This window comes from Rhopilema esculentum, chromosome 11 (assembly GCF_057945365.1).
Source record: "Rhopilema esculentum isolate cy_ngs chromosome 11, ASM5794536v1, whole genome shotgun sequence".
In the NCBI taxonomy this organism is placed as follows: domain Eukaryota; kingdom Metazoa; phylum Cnidaria; class Scyphozoa; order Rhizostomeae; family Rhizostomatidae; genus Rhopilema; species Rhopilema esculentum.
This window is the reverse complement of record NC_142825.1, coordinates 1242604-1267479: the sequence shown is the minus strand read 5'-3', so window position 1 is coordinate 1267479 and position 24876 is coordinate 1242604. Positions and strand designations below refer to the sequence as shown.

The following is a 24876-nucleotide window of genomic DNA, read 5'->3' as shown; positions in this document are numbered from 1 at the left end:
TCATCCCAATTAATGTCTACAACCACTTCTGCAGAAACCGTAACAAACCAACTTTCATCCCAATTAATGTCTACAACCACTTCTGCAGAAACCGTAACAAACCAACTTTCACCACAACAACTTCAACAACAACAATTTCTCCAGATCTATCAAGCAATCGCCCACTTTTTCAACCTCCTCCCCTTCTTTACTATCACAACCACTCTACCCAACTGTCCTACAGTGTCAAACCGCATCAAAAATTGAAAACGCCGTGTCCTCTCTGATGATGAAGATATTCCTAAAGAGAACAATGGAAAAGGAAAGAGAAAAAGGAAAATGACTTTTAGAATTTATTTTTTTATAGACTTGCCATTTGTTTTTTTCTGCTCAAACCGAAATTTTATTGAGTCTTTTTCTGCTTTGAGTAAGATATATAATTTGGGTTGGGAGGGTGGGCCGAATGAGATGAATTTTGTGGCGGATGTTATATTATAGTGATAACTTTTTTGACGAAAATTTGTTTCCAACCAATCTTCTTCAAACATATTAACATTGTTGAGAGATGAATGCATGCCAAAGATTTCTAGGGTCCAGGTCACGGTTGGGCTGTGAGCGTGTGGCAAAGTTTCTGTTATATGACTTAAGTACAGGAATACAACTTTACATTGTCACTGTTACAAAATGTTATAGATTAAAGGTATTCTTCTATAAATTGGCAAAAAGTTGTATCTCCATAAGTTGCAAGTATTGTGAAATTTCTGTGTCATTATTCTGAAGGATGTTGCACTCATTGGCCTTACAATGCTTTAAGGCTACAGTACATAGAGATAGGAAGGCTAGAATGGCTTAGCTTTTGACAAAATTTGGTCATGGTTGTTTTGTGTGCAGCGTACAGGTGCACAAACTGTTGGAAAATGAAAAAGGATCTTCAGCCTGGAGAACAAAACATTGCATTTCACAGGTGAAGTTTTAAAGTGATATTTTTGCTTCTTGGTACCTTGGCCTAGGCAAACAGCCTTGCAATGACCTAAGGCTGCGATTGAGCTTTTCGCCATATTCTCAGAATGCTGAAAACATTTAGGTGAAGATGAATAAAGGAAATAGATGAAAACCAATACCATACAACAAGGAAAAGTTGTTAATAAGAACATATGTAGCCTGAATAAATAACTGATATTACACATCCGTGGACCTCGTCGAAAGGTAAGTTAAAGTCGGCAGACAAATCCACAAATCAATTTTATGGTGGCTTGTTCGACCTAAGTGTGTTATGAAGTTTTATTTTTTACATTTTAGTGATATGAACGAACTAACAATACATGAATTCGTTGCAAATAATAAAAGGATGAGTTGTAAAATTATTTATTTAATATTATAGCGAAAAGGTCACACAGCCACTTTAATCTTTGTTCGTTTTTCTGCTTGAAAGTAAAAAATATCACCAATGAACATGTGATCATTGTGTTTTCCATGACTAGTGTTACTGATGACATACTGGTCACAAAATATCCTTTCCTTCCAGGCTATTCAACAATAATTTCTAAAGTGCAGGGTCAGACATTGGCAAAGATTTTATTTTGGCTAGATACAGAACGCACTCCTGAGGGAACAGCATATGTTGCTCTTTCAAGAGTGCACTCTTTGAATGACCTGCATTTTCTTGTGCCATTAACCCTTTCATTGTCTAGGCGCAATATATTGCGTTTAAGGACCATGTGATACCCCATAGAGAAAACTTTCATTAAAATATGCAGCTATTTTGAATTTTCACTAAAAATTTATGCAGGAAACTGACCAATGGTGATACAAGAATCATTTTGTCAACTATTCCCATGGAATTATGCGCTTATATTGCATATTTTAACAAATCCCGCGAGAGTTGATTAGAACAGATGAACGCCATTTTTGCTGTTCAATTCGAAACGATTGTTACCTTCGTCGCGATTTTTTGATCGATTTAATATGGAAAGCTTCAATGGTTTGGACTCAGAGGAAGAGTATGAAATAGACTGTCAATTGCTTGCTGGTAGAGAAGTTGAGATCCAGTTTGTATTGCCGGAATCAGAGACTTGCCATGCCCCAAAACAACGTGGGTCGAAACGGAGAAGGGAAGGGAGATACGGAGGTGTTGATCAGTTACCCCCTCAAAGGTAAGGAATTTTAGTTCAATTTACGACTAAAATAGATAAATATTATCCACACTGATATCATTCTGATCCATTTAAAACAAATACAATGTACAAATCATCGCCCATGCGTTACGTTTGTGTTGTTGTTTGCAACAGGCCTAGCCATGTTGGCTACAATCAGCTGATTACGCGAAGCAGATAAATTGCAGGCAGGTTTCAAGAGTAAAAGCGAATGAATATTTGAGAATAATGGGAAAAATAGATCTACGGAAACGTAAATGATATTTTGATTTTTTCATGAGAGTATTTTATTTTTTATTGTAAGCATTTTGTGGTGCTAGGATTTCTCTAAAATTATTCGAGTTTAGTAGCTTTCCGATCGTTCCATTTTTTGTTTGTCTGCCCGTTTTTGCTTTTTGACTGGGTAGATTGAAGTTTGCCAATATTGAATTGACCTGGAGGTCATAGCTACACAATATCCAACTTTCCAGACTTCATTTTTTACAAGGTTCTTTTTATATTTAGAATCAAAAAGTCCACCGGAAGTGCTGATAATGTACCAGAAACTGCACTGGATTTGCCTGCAGCTGATGCCAGAGGACTTGATGAAGACGAATATGAGAGCGATGGTTCTACTGAACATGAAGATGATGGAAATGATGAGGCACAATTGAAAGGGTAATGTGGAGACAACCCCAGAAAGCCCATTCCAGCCCACAATGTTGCAGAAACTGGGCCAGTCATTGTGTGGGGAAGAGGACAAGAACCGAAAAAAGCTCTGGGCTTTTTTCTTCTTTTCTTTCCTTTCCAGCTAATGCAAACTATTGTAAATAATTCAAACTTGTATGCTGTTCATGGTGAAGGGATTGGCAAAAGCTACATGGCACAGTCTCATGGTGAGCTTGCATGGAGAAAAATTGATATGATGGAGTTTCGCAGGTTTCTGGCCTGCCTAATTTATATGGGCATTGTCAAGACACCCACACGGGAAAACTATTAGCAAAATGATGTCCTTTTTCCGGATTGTTAGGGTCAATGTTTCTGCCAACATTTAGAAGGTATTGTGCAATTCTTGCAGCCTTGCACTGTGTTGATCCAGCTAATGAAGACAGATTCTAATGTTACTATAGATATAGTAGTAACTTTTTTGACCAAAATTTGATTCTCTCCCCAACCTGTTCAACAGGTAGAGGTCTATGAGTGTATGATGCATATGACATACTTTTTCGTTCCAGCTTATAGATTTCGCGCAAGGGCGTGGCAAAGTTTAAGTTGTAGGGCTTAAGTATGGGAACAAAACTTTACATTGTCATTGTTACAATGCTATAAAAGCTATTCTAACATAAGTTGGCACAAAGTTGTATACTTACAGGATGTGAATTGTGTTAAATTTATGTGTCATTATTCTGAAGGATGTCGGAGTTATTCGCCTAACAATGCTATAAGGCTTCAGTATAGGGAAATTTTCTTCACTCTCCTACTCCAGAGATATGACACAGATCGAAATAATTACCACCTGATGTAGTAGTCCTCATTTGTCAGTTATCATCACAAAAGTTTATTTGCCATCATTCTCAAGGAGTTTTTGAAAATCTGTCCATCAGTTTTATAAGGCTTAAGTATGGAAAAATTTCTATTTTTTAGAAACGACTTTTTTTTCATTACAGAGTATCCAACGTATTGACATTGATGAGAGATGAATACATGCCAGAGATTTTTGGGGTACAGGTCACGGTGTGGCTGTGAGGGCAGGGCAAAGTTTCGGTTATAAGGCTTAAGTATAGGAACGTAATTTCAAAATGTCTTTGTTGGAATGTTATAAAAAGTATTCAGTTCAAACTTGGTAGAAAGTTGTAACTTTGTGATTTGATAGTCTGATACTTTTTTCGAGTCATTACTTACAAGGATGTCTAACATAAAGGCCTTTCAATGTTATGAGGGTTCAGTACGGAAATCGATCAAAGTTCATGACGTCATAAGTCCACGCCCACAGTTCTGAATTCAATTTTTTTTGTTGCAATACATTTTTCTTCGCATTATGTATCTAATCTCTCAGTTTCAGTTTCGTATCTCTTCTACTTTCTGATTTACAAAAATCGTGACTAGTGTCAGCCATTATGGTCATTAGTCTGCCATTATGGAAATTAAGGTGTGTCGTTCGTTTTTGGCTTCTATCTTCTTCAATGTTTATCCAAACATATCAAATGTGTATATCATTAGAAAGAGCAGAATCTCCTCTATCTACTGATGTGAAATTTGGTACAATTTGTTTCTTATTGGAAAAGTTTCTCTAACTTTCTTTTTCTGTGTCAAATTTTGTACAAAAGTATCCTTTGCCATACAGGTACCGTCTCAGAGAATGTTTACGAGCACCTGAAAAAACTTCCAGATTTCCTTGTACTAACAGTAACACGCCGGTCAGCATCCTTCATCAACAATATTATAATAAGCAATGTTTTCACAAATCATCCATTGGCCCTCGTAGTTGCAGAGGATGAATCTCTATTACCTGTACACAAGGGCATGACTATAATGTTAACAAGAAATGTCAATAAAGCGATCGGCTTTGTTAATGGTCAACTAGTAACAGTACACAGTATATCCAACCAAACCATAATAGCTACTCACCCTAATGGACATACCATTAATATATTTCCCATGACCAGTCTCATTGATGATATTCCGGTAACAAAGTATCCTTGTCTACCTGGGTATGCTACAACTATTTCCAAAGTACAGGGCCAAACTTTGCCTAAAGTAGTATTGTGGCTAGATACTGACACTACACCAGCTGGCACGGCATATGTTGCCCTCTCAAGAGTACGCTCTTTAAATGACTTATACTTTCTTGTCCCCTTATCACCTTCACATTTCACTCCAGTTGCAGGGTAAGGTATTCATTTCACTACTATAAACTTACTGTCCACACTATCAAAAAAACAATCTTTCAACAGATTTCTCAGCAATATTCACCACTTCCATAACTTAATGAGTATAATTATACTGATAACTATAATCTCATTTTTTCAGATGGCTTACACACCAACAAAAAAAAATGAAGGGAGTAGGATACTTCCATCATTTTCCGAAAAACTTTTTGAAGCCTTATGGACGTGCAGAACCATACCCTTCACAAAATGTGGCACTTTCCAGATTGAGACCAGAGGGCTGTGAATGGCTTCGCCGGCCGCATGTTGCCACTTCGGAACTCTCATCAACGGTTAATGACAATATGCCAGTGTTGATGCAAGATGACCAGTTGCTTGATGCTGAGAAAATACAAAAACTTACAAGAAATCTTGAGCCGTTGGCATTGCTCCTGCAGCAGCCCCAAATGACACCCAGGGTCGTAACCTCCTCCTTCAAATCCTAAATCCTTCGCAAGACCTATCCAACTAGCTTGATGCCTGTGTGGAGGTTGGAGCAGCTTTATTTTCCATTGGAATCAATTTGAAAGTTGCCCAAACCCTTATAACTAATCCTGAAAGCTATGCAGATCTCCTAACCTTTGCCCCAAATAAAGAGCCCAAATTCAAATCTACTCGTAACATTTTAGATCTTCTCCCTTTATTATTCAATCCTAAGGCTACCCAAACAACCCCTACCCAATCCCACCTCTCTTCTCTCATATCAATCCTTCAAACAGCATCATCTTCTGCTCCACAACCAGCTCCATCACCATCACAAGCACCCTCGTCAACGACCACTCAGTCACTATCACATATTATAACAGCATTATCACCAACACCAACGCAAGCTACACTACCTGCAATCAACATCCCAACACCTCCTACAGCACAATCTTCCTGCCCATCACATGATTCACCATTACCACAATTTCCACCTCAACTGAATCAACTGCAAATGGCTCAGTTATTACAAACCTATGCCAACTATCTTCAACCTCCGCCAACAACATCACCCTCCCTACAACAGTTCCCCAGAACCAACCTGCAACTCCTACTCCAAACAGTATTTCTACTGTACAGAGCAATGCCACAAACGAAAAAAAGAAAAAGCGACGAAAAAGACCAATGACGATAGAGGATGATGAAGAGACACACCATCAAAGTGAGGCTGAAATGAAAAAAGAAAAGAAGAAGAAAATCAAAACATTAAAATAGAAAACATTTTATACATAAACACGCTGTCATTACACTTATGATCTTTACATACAACCTTCCTAACATATGAAAAAGTTTTCTTTGTGTCATTCCTCCATTTAGTAACATATTGTCATTCGGGTGGGAGGGTGGTGATGAAGACCTGGCTATTGAGGCAGTAATCATCCCTGTGGTAACTTTTCTGACACCACTAGCTTAAAACTCGTAAAGACTAAGGGATCGATAAGCAATGCTTTCACAGTGTGTATTCATACTGAAAATCAATATCAAGTGAGCTTTTACCCTTTTGTTCTACATGAGATTTTCGTTCTGATTGAGATCACCTTAGGACACCTGCATTATCATTAAACAGATGTGAAGCCCCAGCCAAACTCCCGACCTGATTGGATTGCCCTGCTGAACGAGACCTTAATGCCAGAAAATGATGCACCGTTTTTTGAAAAAGGGCCCTTGAGCCCCCTACCATCCCCGTCAGCCAGCCATGAAGTTGCTTAAGCCCAATCTCCAGTGAGAAAGTCTTGCGAAATTTTGCTGCAAAATATTTCATGCGACAAATGCCTTTGAATGAATTTTATTGTCATCAAAAGTCAACACATTGTAAAATAGATTTTAAAATAGGTCACAAGACACATAAAACGACATTTTTTTTCTTTTTTGAGTTCACAGTATGAATCTACCTGAGTTCTTGTGGCTACAACTTAGGGCGAGATGCATAAAGAGTAGGAAATAATTTTGCCAGCAATCAGTTTTTCGATGAAGTTTCTTTGGTGAATTCGTAAGACCTATTTCAGTGACCCCATTAATTGAATTCTGTCAACAGTTTTTTGGCAGTACAGAACTTGAAAATGGCTTTGAAAAAAGGAAACATTTTACAACATATTTATATTTTACAACATGGTTAAAACGGCTGACAAAAGAATTTAGCCAATATTTTGTAAAATATATGCTTTTTTCAAAGCCATTAATTGAATTATGTGCTAAAACCTTCGAGCTTATGCAAAATTTTGTGAAGTAAATTTGGTCAATCCATCTTGATTGAACTTGCGACATTTTTATAATTTTAAAAGATCCTAGTTGTAGCTCACTTAAGCATGAAATAAATCTCAGTTAGATATTGTCAGTAAATGACAATTACATCATGTCTTGCTTATCCCTATTCTGTATTAGATCCAGAAATGGATGTTATGTTTTTTTGCTTTTGAGAGATACGTTTACTAGAGGGGCAGTTATTTTAAACTTTTTTTTCCTTGAACCAATCCAAAATAACAAAATTAATTTTCAAAAATAATCCTTAAATTAAACTTAATCAATTTCTGTTGATAGATTCTCTTCCATGTCTTTGTTGTTTGTGATACATTTTCCCGTGTAAATTCACCATATTGAGCTAATCAAAGGATAAATTATATGCTTGTCTGGTAACTACAAGAAGTTACATTATGATTTGCTGCCTTATCAAGGTTGTGGAGCTAGTCAGTTTTATATCCATTCATTTGCTTTGATTTAAGCATAAATTTTTGTAAGTAAAAATACAAACACAGCCATGTTACATGATTGCTATGTGATTTTTTTTATTAAAGTCGGATATAATGGGGGCACGGAAATGTTTTCTATTTCATTTATATCAAGGTAGTACATGGGAAACAACTGAACAGCCAACAATCAAATATGAATTTGCTATCGAAACACTGCAAGTAATTAGGTATAGATTTGGTATAGAGTTTTTAGAAAAGTTGATTTATTGCAAATTTAAAGCCCTTGAAAATCGAAAAATCTATTTTAATTTGCTGATTTGCGTGAAAGAAAATATAAGAAATCAGTGTGTAATTTAATGTAGAAAAAGATGTATCCAAAAAACGATTACTTAACTGCAACGTAAACAACAGTCAAGGTAATTTATAAAGGGATATTTTGCTTAGCTTAAAGATTGAAATTTCGAAAATCTCATTTATCACAAAAATTAATTTCGAATCAGCACTGTCAAAACTAGAGGACAACCCTCTATTGGTTTAATCTTTATTTATAGAAAACAGTCATGAAGCTCACCGCTGGATGTAAGGACGTAGCATGTAAACTTGCAAAAAAGGAAGCTAAAATGGAAATTGAATAGCTTGCTGAAGAGAAAAGGGTCGCTAAGCGAGAGGTGAGACAGGTAGAGAACATTGTCGCCGGTTACAAGGAGAGAATGCATTATGCAAGTGGTCTGCATTCGAGGGAGCTCTTGGATAACATTGGCAAGGCTCTCAACCACCAAGAGTATAATTTGCTATCTTTGGCCACCCAAGATAATCGTCTCCAGTCTAATATAGCTCTTTTAGAGCAAGGAGTTAGCCTAATAAATGAAAGTGAACTAAATTATGGGTTAATGATCAACAGTGGACCAAACGCAAACGTTTATGACTGCCTGTTTAAAGGCAGTGTTTGTGCTGTAAAGCATATAAAGGAGCCACGTTTGCTGCGGTATGCAAAGAATACCATATTTTAATGATCCTTAGCAGTCATCGTGCAGTGCCACATGCTTACGGTGTTGTGAGAGGCGAAGTACCAAAATTAGTACTCTCTTCTCACAAAATTGGCTTTGAGCGGCTGACTTCGGAAAGCTTCGAGACAGAAGAGAAATTCGGCAATTTTGCCATTGCTCTCGTGGAAGCAGTGTTATACTGTAAAACCAAGAACATTCTGCACAATAACCTTAATCCATCGAACATCCTTGTTGAGCAATCCTCTGGTAAAGCACTTCTATGTGGTTTCCGTTATGCTAGTTACGGAAACGATGGATACGTAGTAAGTGGATTGAGACTAGTCCAGCGCTTTGGCAATTTATGTCGACTTCCAGGAGAGGTAAAGAGAGGTGCGGCATCCCTTTCATTCAGCAGTGAGATTTACTGCATGGGCTTCACTCTTTTATGGGAGTGCCAATTGGGCAAAGAAGCAGTCGGTCCAATCGGCTACTCTGTGCATACCTTGGCTCAAGACTGCGTTAGCAAACCAAAACAACAACAGCCCACGGAACGTTCTATTAAAAGTTGTATCAAGAAGTTTAAGAGCATCATTGGCACATGAAATATTTTAATTCAAGGAAAGGTAGAAGAGAAGTCACAGAGTGTACTGAACTTCTAATCGAGACTCTAAAATAACTCAACAATCTACATTTAATTATCGATTTGACTTTAATCACTCAAAGGGTACCCTGATCTTCCAACCCCTAATTAAACTGCTTAAGGAACAAACTATCGAGCAGCTACCATTTTCATTGAACCCTTCTGTCCCATCCGTATATAAATAGCAGCAGCTATAAATAACTTCAACCATATCTTTTGAATGTTTTTTCAGGTTGCGTTCCAGAAACGATTTCCCTAGCCATTTTCTTCAGCGACAGGTGGCCAAAAAATTTGCACCTCCTTTTCCTTTATACTCTCCCAAATCTCCTGCACTTTAGCTATAAGGAAAAATGGAAAGATATATAACATAGCATAAGATCTTCATTGATAAATTAGCATTTATCTTCACAACATAATCATTTTCATTGATAAATAAGCTTTAAATAAAATAAAGCTTAAAGTATTGTTGCTTTCTAAATTTCTCATTTGTAAGATATTCTGCAAAGAAATCTGCAAAAGTTGTTGATGTAATTTCAAAGGAAGTTTTAGTTCAACAATGCTGAAACTGCAGTTAGTGAATGGGATCATTGCATGAAGATATTCAAGTTAATGGCATCGCGTTGGGCCAACATCAGGATAAATTGTCAAATACGCTGTTTTGACTTAAGGTGGATCATACGGAGTTACTTAAACTTTTTATACAAAGGTGTCACATCAACAAACAATTGTAGAAAATGGCCTGAATGACTTTTGAATAAGACCTTGTCCTTAACTCAGTCATAAAAATTATTAAAAACTTCTACATAAGGAAGTTCACTTTCAATTCTACCTGATGTTAAAGCAATCCTCCCTATTTTAAGATAAATTTGATAAACAATCTATCTAAAATTACTTCTATCATTGAACACAGATGTCACATGGCCCTAAGAAAGAGGTATATAACATTATTTATGCTTCTTTGTTTGAGTATGCTTTGACAGTCTAAATCTTCTATAAATTATTATGAATGGTAGTAACACCACATGCACCTTTGCTCGTTTTCCCATTTATATTATTGATTATAATTCCATCTTTCCATACTGCGCACCTGACTCTGCAAAATTTTACAAGAACTACAATTTACAAATATTGTTTTAATGTATTTCCTTGATTTTTATACATGCTGTATCATGATCCTTTTAATGATAGTGGTTTATTATTTTGCTAAACAAGAATAGGAAACTTTTTCAAATTAACTTTACCAAATAATGTGCAAAAACATTGCCAAATTGTATCCTCTACCGGAACCTTTACAGGAAAAGATGCCTTGAAATGGATTCAATAATCATCGTAGAGACAATAATGATTTTATAGTGGAAAGGCATATTAAATATCACCGTTTCTAAAATGTAAAAGGAATACATAGCGATAAACTAAAGCAGACATAAATTATTTTTTAACAATTTTTTTGGGGTACAGAATTTGAAAATGGCTTTGAAAAAAGCAAACATTATACAACACACTAAAATCTTTTTCGTCAGACACTCCTCAGAGCATAAAACGTCAGAATAAGGGTCCGAAAGACCACACCATGAAAATATATACCCAGTTGTGGATCGAAATAGGCCAATCAAAAGATGCAAGCAAAAGAGCAATATAGTTGACCAATCAGTGCCACAAGCCTAAAGAAAAATTACCACTGGAGTGCTAGAGAGAAAACGAACTCCTTCTGTCTAGGAAATGGAAGTTTTTTCGTTTGTATTTAGATCCAATTAAAAACTGCTAGATTAAAGGGTGACCGAGCTCTGCCAATTATCCCAAACATGTCATCATTATAGAGTTTTGCACAATCTTGGTTGTCTAAAAGATGTTGACCGATGGCAGAATCACTTGTTTTAACAGTGTTTCTAGACCTATAAGATTTTTGTGACAATGTTCATGAAAAGAACTCTAAGATTCTGAAAAGGTTTTAAATTTAATAAAATAAACAAATATCCTATCTGGCTAGCTTGATTTTGTGAACTGGTATCAGAAAAACAATGGTTGAAATTAACCATTCCACCTCTAATCAAATGAAAGTAAAAGTTTGACTTTCCAAGAATTGAAAATTAAAATAGATTAAGAATTGAAATTTAAGAATTGAAAATTTAGAATATTTAATGATTTTTATGATAAAGACAAATATACCTTTCAAAAATGCTTCAACCAGGGCTAATATCTTCTTCCCTGTTTCTAAACAATCTTTAATGGATCCCTCACCGATGAAACTTGATGCATCACCCTCTGTTGCAAAAGTAGTAATGTCACTTTTATAAACTTTGAACCCTGGACGGGGCTATGCAGAATTCAGAGAGAAAACATCCTTTTTCATATCAACAAAACTTTAATATATATTAATAACTGAAATCACTTTTACATCATCGCATGTTCTTATCTCTCTACTCAATACTCCAATATAATATGATTTATTGCTGACGTGCTGAGTTGTAATTCGCTGCGCACGCCGCTAAGCAGTACCATTTGACGCAAACCTTACTTTACAACAGTCACAGACCTTTGCAACATTCCCTGTTTTCGCTTTCCTTTCATGACATAAGGAGTAAATGATGATGATACCGTGTTACAGTTTCTTTTTAGAGTATTAGCCTGGTAAATAAGTCTTGCATTGAATATGTTATGAAGTGTGAATCTATATTCAAACGAAAAACTGTCTCAAAAATTTGATAATAGCATAACATGATACATCTTACATATTTTTTCATGTATCCTTAAAGTCTTGTTCTGTTTCTGGATTTCAAATGTTCATTTTATGTGACCCTTTCACTCAAAACTGCTCATTACCAGAACCATATTTCTTCTTAGCAATTTGTTGCTCTGATCCACCTCCATTGCACATCTGAAATGGTAAGAGGTTACATTAGATGGTTAGTTTTTATTGAAAAGTCTGATTTGATTTGGTGTGTTTGTGCTAGCTTTTGGCCTGTTATCATTTTGACATATTTTGAAATAAAAGGACTACAGATGATATAATCTTAAAGCAAGTCAGTAAATCAATCAACTTGTGAGAAACTTTTTCAGCATAATTCTGGGTTTTATTATATTCATAACTAGAAAAGGCACAATATATGGAACAACAATAAAGCCAGCAATGCTGGTGCAATGCCGAATATACCGAATGTAATTCAAATAGAAACATACCATGAAATCTGTCAAAATGAGATACACTGATTTTTCACAAATGAAATGCTCCATCATCCCTTAGTATAAACAGCTCAAAATACCAAAATCCTCTTGGTTTGTTCGAATAAGTGCTTTTAAAAAACATGCCATTACAAATTTAATGAAAATCTACCTTCTTAGAACAGCCCTTCACTACCTAGAAGAAAAGTTTTGTTGTCATTGTTATTTTTTATGTCATTGGTAAAAAACTGTTGCTTCAATTGGGTCAGCATGTGAACTTTATACAGTTATTGTTCATGACAGCAAAAATATATTTCTAAAAGGCATGTTTAAGACTGGTGAAGCAAAATCTACTGGATGGTAAGAATTGAACAATGAAGGAAGAAGGGTCACAAAACAAAACCATCTAAAGCCAGCAGTCTGGTAGAAATCGACTACAAAATGAATTTGTTTGCTATCATATCTTATATTCGAGAGAGAAACTATTTATATTTAAAAAAAGTGGCCAGATTGAATTGTGACTATGGATTCTTTAAAACGTGTTTTGTTTAACCATGGAATAACTTCTTCATTGTTTTTTGTTCTTCATCTAGATCAAAGAGTGTTTCAAGCAATAATTATGATGTAGACGCGATTCTCGAACCTTCCACAGAAATTTTATGGAATTTATGCTGACGTTAAATCGAACAAAGAAAGGAAAAGAACCATGACTGTGGAGATAATGACTAAATCTATGAAGATTAGCTGTTGCCAATAAATTGTATTTTGTTAATTTGTTGTTGGAGTAAGAATACTTTCTGATGCACGAAACTTTTGCTGTTTTCTATCTTCCAATTTCTCAAGTGCTTTGTTGCTGCAGTCTTTCAGATGAAGATACGATACCTGGGCCTCAAATGAAAGAGCTGTGTAATTATTTTTATTCTTTGGGGTTTAGATCTGGAGGAGTCACCTATTGAAGATTTGACATACTTTTAAGGGTTTTGTTGTCTGAAAAGTTTTCAGCTGATGTGTGAACAAACACCACAGACATACTAAGGGCTAACAGAATTTGTTGTTGGAAAATTTTAACATTTGATTCAGAATAAACAGGGGAGTTTTGTGGAAGCCTACAATTGTGTTTACACCAGATCCATGAGTCAATGAGGACTGAAGGAAGTTCTATAATTCATGTTGGATTCACATTAAGCACGAGAGGTCTAAGAGAAGGCCTAGAAAATATTTGTACAAAACCCATTTGTCGATGTGAACCAAATTTGTATGGCTAGAAAACTTCAAATTTTGATTCTTTAAATATAAGAACTCCTGGGAGAAATCTTTGAAAATGTGTGAAAGAGGTAAATGAACTGGTGGGGGCAACCAAAAACAGGTTGCTGTCAAGCTTAAAAGTAGAGTTCAGAAAAGTAGAGCTTTCAGATAAGCCTTTAGAAAATTGAAAGAGCCTCAAGAGTCGTTGAGGGATAGATGTAATAATTATATGAACAATTTAAACACTGAAATTAGAATAAACAAGAAACTTAGGTGGTAAACCATTTAAATATCTATACAAGGAACACAAATAGACCTGGGCTTGCAAATGTTTTGAAGCAATTTTCAATTAACGGAAGACTAGCTTCCCTGCTAAGCCCGCTAAGAGACAAGAGGTGTAATAACCTCGATTTTAAAACAAATTGGCTCTGCACAGGTAACGTGAAAAAAAATTGCTTGCACTTTTGTGCGCAATAAATTCCCACTCCTGTGACTATCCCAAGGAAGGGGGTCGCCTTGAGAAGAAAGGGGGTGAAGACCAACTTTTTATTTAACATTTATTATTTCATGTAGGGGGAACTTGTAAAAACAACAGCCTTGGGAAAAATACAGCCTTGGGAAGTTCTGAAAATTAGGCTATTGGAATGGCCCCTTCTCCAATAGTTGGATTTTCACAACTGAAATTTGTACTGCTCGTTATTTTTGCATGGGGTTTAGCAATGCTCCTTTCTTGGGTTTTGAAAAATCAATGGCAGATGCAGGGGTAGGTGTTACATGTTTTTGGCTGCATTCCAAGAGCATGACATTGTGGTGTACTGCGAAATGGCTACATGCAGACCCTAAGCCAGCCATACAGGTGCAGTTTCCAGTAAGGACCCACCCAAATTTCTTGTTCGAAAACATCCAAACTTTTTACAAAGTGGTCTTCTCTCCTTGGCGTTGGTTTGGCAGTATCTAAATCAGAAAGCGAAGTTTTAGTCAATTGAAAATTAAGCTTCAAGCTTTCAAAGTGATAATGGAAAGCTTTAGTTCAGCCTTTTTGTTGCTGTCAAGGAAATCTGATTTGTCATGGCAAATATCCATGGCAAATATCCATGGCAAATATTTTCAAGTTTAAAGCTGATTACTGGAGTTTGTACTACCTGTTCTTTACATACAAATGCTATGTTTTGTATGAGAAATGACTCTATACACTTTTCCTATAGAAATATACATCCAGGACAATCAGATTGAAGTTGAAAGGCATAATTTTCCCTGTTGCTCTCATACAATGACAGCAGCAAGGGGTAATGAGGCTGGTTATTCACTACCCTGTTCATAAAATAAAATATAATACAAATTCAACTTACCTCCAATTTGATAAAACAAAACTCGCTGTCTTTTGTAATTGCAGTCATGCACATGATTGCATATAAAGTAGTTGTAAGCTTCTAGGGACTTTTAGTGTACTCTTTTGAAAATTTGCTTGCAGTGTTGATTAGGTACTTGCTCGCATCTCTCGAATACAAATCTGGGAAAAAATGTGATGTCGTTGATCAAGCGGCTAGTCATTGCGAAAGGATCCGGGAGCTGTATAATGTATATTATACACCAGTTTCAAGACATAACTTTCATTAATAGTTGTTTCTGTCCTCCTGCTCGTGGCTTATTAAATATACAGAATCCAAGTTACGATCAATTTTTCACTGAACTGAAGCTAATTGGAAAACACAGTTCTTTATATAGGCCTGATGCTAGCAGGTTCAAAACAACACCAGCTGTGAGGATTTTGGTTAAATGGTGTTCACTTGTAATTAACACGTTTGCAAACTCAGAATAAGTGTTTCTGAAACATGATCAGTTGTGTTGTGCTCTACCTTTTTCACAGTGTGCTAAATTCTATTGGTCTTTTTCTGTTGACACAGATCCCCGCCCAGTTTGTTTACATTTCCTTATGATGTTAATCGGCATGCCGTCTATTGGTTTAAGTGTAGAAATGAAAGTCTCTGACTTCCTTTTTCAGAGGTTTTATCTTTGATTGAAACGAAAGTCTGTATGGATATTTTTCTCTATATTGTTTGTTTGCATGTCAGGTTTTATACCATTGTGCTTAAGGAGTTACCAGCTACAACTGTTTTAATTTGGCTTCAGTATCGAAAATGGTTTAATTTTCTGTCATTCCTTTCTGACGCTAAGAGTCAACTGCAACTTATTTAAAAATGCAAAATCATACCCTACAAGAATAAAAGGTGCGTCTCATTTTCCTCAAGGAGTTTCAATTTTCACTCATTTTTTATCTATCAGGATCCAGTATAGAAACTGACCAAATGACAGAACAAGCAAGTCAGGAATTCCAACTTTCTGTCAATTAACAATGTTGTAGTAGTCCACAAAGATAGCAAGTTTCACGTTTTTCGTTTGAAACACTTTTATTCTATCTCTAGTTATATACAAGATAGATACCAGATATGTTGTAAAATTCAGGTGCCATTATTCCTTGTTTCAAAATTTCTACATAAAATTAAACATATCCTCTTAATCAGAATTTAGAGTTTTATTTTTACTGCAAATTTCATTCAATTTTAACAGGCAGTTCAAAAGTTACATTTTTCATGACAATATCAGCCATTTTTAAAATTTCTGCTATCTGTAAAAACAAAGCGTGACAGATCTATGGGCAGTTTTTTGTCTCTAACTCACTCTATTTTGGTCTAGAGATAAATAGACTATACATCATTGGAAAGAGCGTTCAATAATCTATCATCTCGTGTATATAGTGCCTTTATTCAATGCAACGTGTCAAATTTCTTGCCTGTTGTGCTCTAAAGTCAGTAAGAAGACTTTTCGTGACAAAATCCGCCATTTTGAAAATGTCTGCCATCCTTAAGAACAAAGCGTGACAGATAATGGGACAGTTTTTTGCCTCTAATAGACCAGGCGGTGAAAGGGTGGCATTGTCCCCTAAAGGCAAAATTTATGAGACTGTCCAACTTTTGTCAATTTTGGGGTACTGACTACGAATATCAATGTTATACGTGCAATATCCGGGAATTTCAGCCTCATTTTGGTGATTAAAATCTTATTTGCAAATATTTGGAAAACAGCAGCTCAATACATAGCTAAGCGCACTGCAATGAATAAATATGGAGTCCTACAGTGCAAATAAAGCTATAATTTATCTAAACACATCCAAGGAGCTATTTTGTACTCATTTAGGCTCATTTCAAGCATCACAACCTCGTTATAATGTCAACTCCGTGAGTTGCCTGCAGAGGAAATATCTAAATTTGGTAGCAAAATTTAGAACATCAATTTGTCAAGGTCTTAGATGGGAGAGCCTTTCATTAAAATAAGTTAACAATTGAGAAACCTAGATCTTCCAAGTATTCCAAGCCTAAATCTTCTACGCTGAACTGAACTTTCAACACACACACACAAAAATATATATACATAGTAATGATAGGTTTGATAGACAGAAGTTAGGCACCGCTATAGGCACTAAGTTCGCTCCAGCCTATGCAAATCTCTTTATGACTGGGTTGGAAGAAAGGTTGTTGAAGGATTCGGTGGACACACCCATTGTCTAGATGAGATTCATCGATGATGTTTTCTTCATCCGGACTCATGGCGAGGAAAAGCTTGAGACCTTCATCAACTTTCTTAACAGTAGCCACGATACACTTTAATAAGTTTACAGGGGGGCACTCCAGGAAGAGTATATGTTTTCTAGGCGTTAAGGTTAGTGTAAGGGAGGGGGGAGTCCTAACGACAGACTTGTTTTGTGAACCTACTGATACACATCGGTATTTACATAAGAATTCTTGTCACCCATGGCACACCAAGAAGGCGATACCCTATAGTCAGGCTTTGAGGATACGTGGGATTTGTTCGGATGATCACCAGTTACAGGATAGGTTAAGGGATTTGGCTGGATGTTTAAAGGCAAGGGGGTATGAGGAATCACTTATAACAAAACAAATAGATAAGGCACGTAAGCAGGATAGGGTCACATTACTGGATAAGGCTAATGGGAAACAAGATCACAATGGGAGTGGGCGGGTTCTGTTGGTTACCACTTACCATCCAGCCTTGAATAATTTGGGCAAGGTGGCCGGGAGACTCGATTCTATGCCGACGATATCAGAAGAGCATGGGAAGGTGTTTCCTCAGACACCTTTGATATCATTTAAATGATGTAAGAACCTTAAAGATTTACTAGTTAGGGCGAAACTTTATAATGAGGGGGCAGGGACCAACCATAATAGGGGTTGTATTCCATGTGGCAAGTCTTGATGTCAAGTGTGTAATGTTATGTGTGACAGTGATACTTTTACTTCCCATATAACTGATAAGGAATATAAGATAAATTTTCTGTTTAACTGTGATTCGTCCAATGTTGTGTATCTTATGGAATGTAAAGTATGTGGTGTACAGTATGTGGGTAGCACTTGCATGCCGTTTAGGCTTAGGTTTAACAACTACAAGGCGTGCAATCGTAAGTTTATCGTGGGCTCTTCGGGTATACCTCAGGCTGATTTTTTCCGGCATTTTGCAGGGAAGGATCATCATGGGTCTCTCGAAGATATTAAAGTAACTATTAAAGATAGACTTAATGGGAATGGTAGGATACATCAAAGTTTCTGGCAGTATAAATTAGAAACTTTCGCGCCCCAGGGCCTTAATATTAGGTTAGTTGAAACAATTTTTTCTTTTTACAGCTTTTTGTTATTTCCACATAATGTTTTTTTCTAATCTTCATGGTAGGGACAGACAGCATTCACCGTTTCTCGTTTTTGTGCATTCCTGGGTAGTTAACCATCTGCCTTCACGCTTCTCTTTTGTTCTTTTATCTATTGTATTTATTCCGCTTTCTCACCTTAAGCTGGGCCTAGAAAGTTTTCTTGTGTAGTATAATTAGCCATTATTGTCCTTGCTTGTAAAATGTGTTATTTTGTTCTATTGTTTTGTATTCCTAATTTTACACTCCAGATGTAAGTTAAGGTTATTCTGAAGAAGCATATTGCGAAACGTTAATCAATTTGTTTTTTTACTGATCATCAATTTAAAATTTTTAAAAAACATTACAGTCTAGAATATATATATAACTATATATATATACATATAAATTTGTCTTTTGATACTTCGGTAGCACAGTTCTCAATACGTTAGCACGTGATATATCATAGAGTTGAAGAAAGTAAGACTACATGGTTTATCTCTACAAGCCTGTTTCATGAGTAACTCACTCTTCAGAAGATGTTGATATACTGGAATATTCCTAGAATAAATAGATAATAAGGTACAGAAGGTGTTACATAATGTGTGAGGTTATACAAAAGGTGAATTAGGGGCGGTACATAAGGGATTTAGGTGTTACAAAATAGTGTTTTTTTTCTATGGCGGCAAGAAGATACAAGTTCGTTTCGTTTGTTGAGTGTTGATAATTCGGGTTGGCAGATGATGAGGGTCTTTTCTTTAAGGCAAAGGCTGCATCTTTTGTTTGAGCTGCTGTAGGATGGCTTTTTTGAGAGGATGTGCCAGGAAACGGAGTGGTCGATGTTATTGTCTTTTGGGGTCCAGCTTTATTTACTGAGTTCTGTGGAATTTCTGTGTTTTGTTTGACGGAAAGATGCGGTGTGGTTTCTGTACCTTGTCTTGAATTCGTTTTCTGTAAGTCCGATGTATGTTTCTGTATTTTTTGTACTGACGGAAATTGCATGTTTTCTTAACATTGGTGTTTTCTGGGGTGGTGTTGGTGTCGTGTGACTTTAGGATGCGTTTGTTGTGACTGTCAATGACTTACTTCATGTTGTTCATGCAGCTGTTGCTGATCTTTATTGTGTTATAAAGATAAAGACAACAGCTAAGAGTATAACCTGATGGCGACCTTACCATATTTTTAGCTATTGCAAAATTGCAAAGCACACCAGCAAACAGTTTTACATTATATCCTTTAACTTTAGAGATGTGAGCGGAAATATGATGCTTTAAGAAAATCTTTTCTTGTAAAGGACTGCTTGCATTACTCTTTTCCTGTAACAACAAAAACTAATGATTCTCACCTTGCTACCAGCAGAGGATGGTTGTAATGTAAGACTAAGGTTAATGATCTGAAATGTTCTACAATTTCAGCTTGAGCTGTCTCTATCTGATTAACTTGATCATACGTGATCCAGTGTCCCTACCTTGCGAGGATCATTGGCAGAAACTTCTGCTCTGTTAAACTATGAAGATGCAGACCAACAGAAGCATGTTTGGCTTTAAGGAACTTTCCACATTCAGCACCAACAACATTCTGCCCAAATGCCTCTGACAATCTGCTAGCGGCATCAGAAACTGTATGATGTCCTTCTGGTGCAGATAGCAAGTTGATAAAGAGTAACTTCAAAATTTCTGGCATTTGTCTTGTTCTGTTATTCAAACATTAAACGGTCGGTGGCCACGGTGGATGGGGTACTTCTTTTAGGAACTTGATCATGGAATCTCGCAAAATGAAGGCTGCTCTTTTCACAGTATTCTCCCTTGAAAATTGGAGCAAATTTGATAGAGTCCCCTTGAAAATTGGAGCAAATTTGATAGAGTCTGAGTATGAAGGAATTCACTGCTAACTACCAGTTTTCGAGAGTGATACTCTTGTGAAAGGAAGATTAGTTGGTCCCCAAATGATTTGGGCAATCTTTCCTGCAACTTACGCCTGCCTTGTTGTGACCCAACACCAACTCCGAACACAATCTGCAAGATTTTAATAGACATACACTGTCGGCCACCTAATATGTTTTCTTCCACAATGGTTGATAAAATATCATAGTCCCGACATGAATTTCCTTCATCATAACTCTTTTCTTCAACAGTTTTTTTAATGTACGACCCTTGTGTACTCCCGGTAGCATTTTTCTTGTTTCTGGAACTCTTTGGCAATCAAATCTGTGTCTGTAACTTCAACTAGCATTTCAACATCATTTTTACATTTGGCAGCTTCCTTTACTCTTAGTGCTGCCGTTTCTGTTAAGATTTTTGAAAGTGGTTGGCTCTTCTGCTTCACTTTCAGTGTCTTCTTCTTGATGTGCTTTATAAGGAGACAGACCCTCTAGTTGCTCAGATAACTTTGTCTTTGCTGCCATTTGCCTCGTCTTCTTTACTCAGTTTCCTTTTCAGCAATGCTTTGGCATAATAAATTTCTGGTAGCATGCTCGATGATAGTAATAGTCTTTTCTGTCGCAGTTTTCAGGAACTTTGTTGCATTGAGCATTGACCTAAATTCTCCATACTCCATTGGCCAAACAGAATTCATGAATATGACAATAAACGTGTCTCGCAGCCAGATTTAGGCCTATTTTGGACGTTTTTACCACTACCCACAAAAAATAAACGTGTAAAATGTGCTGAAAGATAACCTAATTTTTTTTCAAAAATTGAATCTTTAATAAATTTATGAAAAAACTGACGTTGTACTCAGTCAAAATTCTTCCGCGATCGTCAGTTACAAAGGCTTGAAACTGTCCTTTTCAAACCCTTACATTAACTAGGTGGGAGGGATAACATAAAAATTACATTTTTAATCTTTAAAAGTTGTTTTATCCACTTAATTAACAAATATGAACTTACCTTTACAAGCCACTGTTAAAATCATTTCTTTTTGGCATTGATGCTTGTGTCACTGATGGAAAAAATCGCTAAATTTCACGGAGAGAAAACGCAGCCCATCTTTCTCTCAAAATAACTACATTTGTGCAATTTCTTTTGCGCTCAGGTACTTTATATCTGCATTTTAAAGGCTTGAAGATCGATGAGAAGCTCACTCCCACCGATGTTCACTGCTACGGCCTTGTAAAAGCTGACACCACTCATCAACGATGAAACGTAACGAATGCTTATTGTGCTCCAAAGTCAGTAAGTAGCATCATTTTCACCTTTACTCTATGTTCAAGCTCTAGGTCGTCCCATCTCTGTTCTCCCTTCACAGAGGGAAGATTTTGGTGCTTGTTTAGCTGTCTATCAACGAATTACTTACCTTTTTTTTAGAAATGTCCCTTAGCCATCAAACTTTATACTTTTCCTCAGCAATTGTCCCTCTCTTTATTTCTATAAAAAAAGATGAAAAGCGTTTCTCTTCTCTAAAACAGAACAGAATAAAACATAAAATAAAATTGAAACTTATTTGAAAAAAATACTAACTTGTAGTGACAAATGCAACTGCTCCAGGCTAGTCCTTTCTCCTCGCTGACCAAAGAGAAATTATTTTCCTTTACAGAGCTGCGCCTTTTATACTTTCTGTAACTGATTCTAATAATAACTGCGATATGTAAATGCAAATTTCAGAAGCAGATAAATTTGAAGAATTTGATCTTTCAATCCATTTGTCCACACACTGTAATCCCCTGTATAAATATTTTCCACTGTTCTTTTGAGTAACAAGTTCCACTTTTTCAACTATTTTGCTTTCTTTGAAGATCTTTTTTGCTATAGAAGTCGACAATTCTCGATCTTTAAAATGTTTTTTCTCCAACTGTAATTCCACATTGAAGTTACTTTCTTTTCACAAAGCGCAATCAATTAGAACGTTAAATTGAATATTGAGAGTTATTTTTTGCATTTTGTTAATAAGTTCAATTTGTGATTTTTAATTTTGTAATCTAATAATAAAAATATATCCAAAGTCTCCAATATATATCCAAAGGAACACTGTGAATTCAGTTATCCAAAATACGTCTTTAACACTAAAATGCAGTAGTCATTTTTCCCCTTGTTTGTGAGTGGCTAAAACAACATTCGTACTTCTTATTCCTCTATTAACTAAATATATATCTCCTTTAGGATCACCTAATGTCGATTTATAAACATCTAAAACACCTCCATGTACATTCTCCGGATTCCTTCCTTTTCCTTCCTTAATCATCTCATTTTTTTGAACTCCTTTACATGAAAACTTTATTTTATTACTCTCCTTTTACGTTGCTATATCCGATTTTGAACACAAAGCTGTCAGGTTACTTCAACTTCAAAACGATTTGGTTCTCTTTTTCCATATCGTGCAGATTTACTAATAAAAAACTCATCTTTTTGATCCTCATAATATTGCATCTTTTGAGGATCCATATTGTCTTCAAATTTTTCATATTTGGGACTCAAAATTTAATTGTCATCATCAGCAATCAACCTCATTTTTTAACTTTTTTATTCTTTCTCGCCTTTTTCCTAGTTGGCTTATCATCATCATTTGAAGAGAGGTCTTGTAAAATTTTAGAGGTGTCCTGAGTTCCCTTCTCAGAATGCTCTTTTCTGTCCTGCCTGGAAGAATGATTTGTGGTCCTTGAGCAACTTAGATTTTTTAAATGCTTTATGTACCTCTGACTTCAAGGAAATGGCTTCTGCATGAATCTCTGGATTTCTGAAGGAAAACAGTGCAACTAGATAGTTGCAGCTCACTGTAAACAGTGCTCCTCTGAAAAGAAATTCCTCTTCCATGAAACTACCCATGCTTTCATCATCAAACATTGTTTCAAGCACTTTGTTGGCATTGTTTTTTTGAGGGAACTGCAGTGGGTTCTTTGTTGTTAAAATGCTGCAGCTTGTCAGAGAAAAAATCGATATTTTTGAGGGTGGAAGAAGCTTTCTTCTTTTTGTAAAGGTGACTTTCTTCTAAGATTTCCAGATTATCCTTCACTGTCTCGGAAAATTTGGAAAGGAAAATATACGGCCAGACAAGCAGCTCACATGACATCGTACTAGTTCTTTCAAAAACTGGATTCCTCCAGTTCTCGATTGTTCAGCTGACTTAGATAGGGACATTATAATGAAGAAAGAGGCAAATGTGGCAGGATGTGGAAGCAGAAACTCTATGTGTATTGGGTCACTTTTATATTAGCATGTCTGAAGAAGCCAAGAAGAGAGTAGAATGGGAAATTTAAAGTTTTTTGTTTTCTTTTGTGAGAGCTGCAATTTTCTTTGAAAGTGTGCGAATCACTGTGTTCTTATCTACACATGCATCACAATGGCCTCTCTCTTCCGAACGCAAATGAACATGGTCCCCTTGAACTGCCTCATCATCATCACTTACAATTTCCTGATCCTTTGGCTCTGTAATTTCTGTAGCGATAGCTTCCACTTCAGATTCAGTGCAACTTGCTCCACTTTTTTCCTGGGTCTAGGTTCTTGGGGTTTGGTGTAACCCACGTCCAAGACTTAGTCTGGATTTACAGCTGTCGGTATTGTTGGTAGACCAATAAAATGAACTGAGCATACACAGTGTCACTATTGCAAGGTTCTTGGCATCCGCAAGCTTTGTGTTTCTGATGCTTGTGTGTCTCACATAAAGACTTTTTCCACTTCACAAGGCGATAGCTGCTATTAGCACAGCCCATAACAGCCCAGTTGCTCTTTGCCATCTCTGACCTGTAGCACTCTTAGCAACCACTACTAGTCTTTTTAGCGATGGCTGTATTTTACCCCACTAAAGTAGGTACTAGACGCTGCGCGTAAATTTTTTCATAATGGCTGCCGCTTATGTTGAATAGGTGTATACTGTCGGGGGGTGATTAGATTGTTTGTTGATGTAGACAGGATTGTTATTTGGTTTTCGATATGGTTGAATAGTATTGTTTTGAATGGCCAGTCATGTATCTAAAAATTCCAATATTTCAATGATTTTCTTTCTTATCTGGTCCATTTTTCCAGCTAAATGCTGATAAAATTGAGCTGGAAAAACTTATAGAAGTTTTTAAACTTGCAAATCATCACAAGATTCCATTGTATAATATGCTTTTCTCAAATTAAGGAATTGTTTACGTTTTTAGAATTGAAGATTTGTATAAAATAGAGTGATTTTTAGCGTCGTGTTATAATACACTTTAACTACAGTGCAACCAAAGGTATATAAAATAACTCACGGACCTTTTCAACTCGACTTGTGGCAGAGAGGCGCAGAGAGACAACAACTTCTTTAGTTAGCACTTTGAACCAACAGCAAGATGCTTCTTCCAAAGAGCCTCCCTCTTAAAACTACTACAGCGTATTTATAGATACAAGCATTTTATAAGTATTAATGACAACCAATCAGCTAAAAACTCATAAGACCTATAACCAAAAGAAACATAGATAATTAAAAGCAAAGTTAACCGGAAAAATGTGTTTGCTAAATATTTAAATTATAGCCTACAATAG

At 36.2% G+C, this 24876-nt stretch overlaps 2 protein-coding genes across 2 annotated transcripts; both read left to right on the top strand.

Moving 5' to 3' along the window:
• Positions 1-432: 432 nt before the first annotated feature.
• On the top strand, positions 433-24352 carry LOC148958816 (uncharacterized). The gene is made up of 2 exons (XM_089111146.1): positions 433-2132; positions 2637-24352. The coding sequence occupies exons 1-2, from the start codon at positions 1945-1947 to the stop codon at positions 2791-2793; spliced, it is 345 nt and encodes a 114-aa protein (XP_088967272.1). The 5' UTR covers positions 433-1944; the 3' UTR covers positions 2794-24352.
• LOC148958817 (uncharacterized) lies at positions 8717-9295 on the top strand. Its single transcript, XM_089111188.1, has one exon. The coding sequence runs from the start codon at positions 8717-8719 to the stop codon at positions 9293-9295; it is 579 nt and encodes a 192-aa protein (XP_088967314.1).
• Positions 24353-24876: the final 524 nt, after the last annotated feature.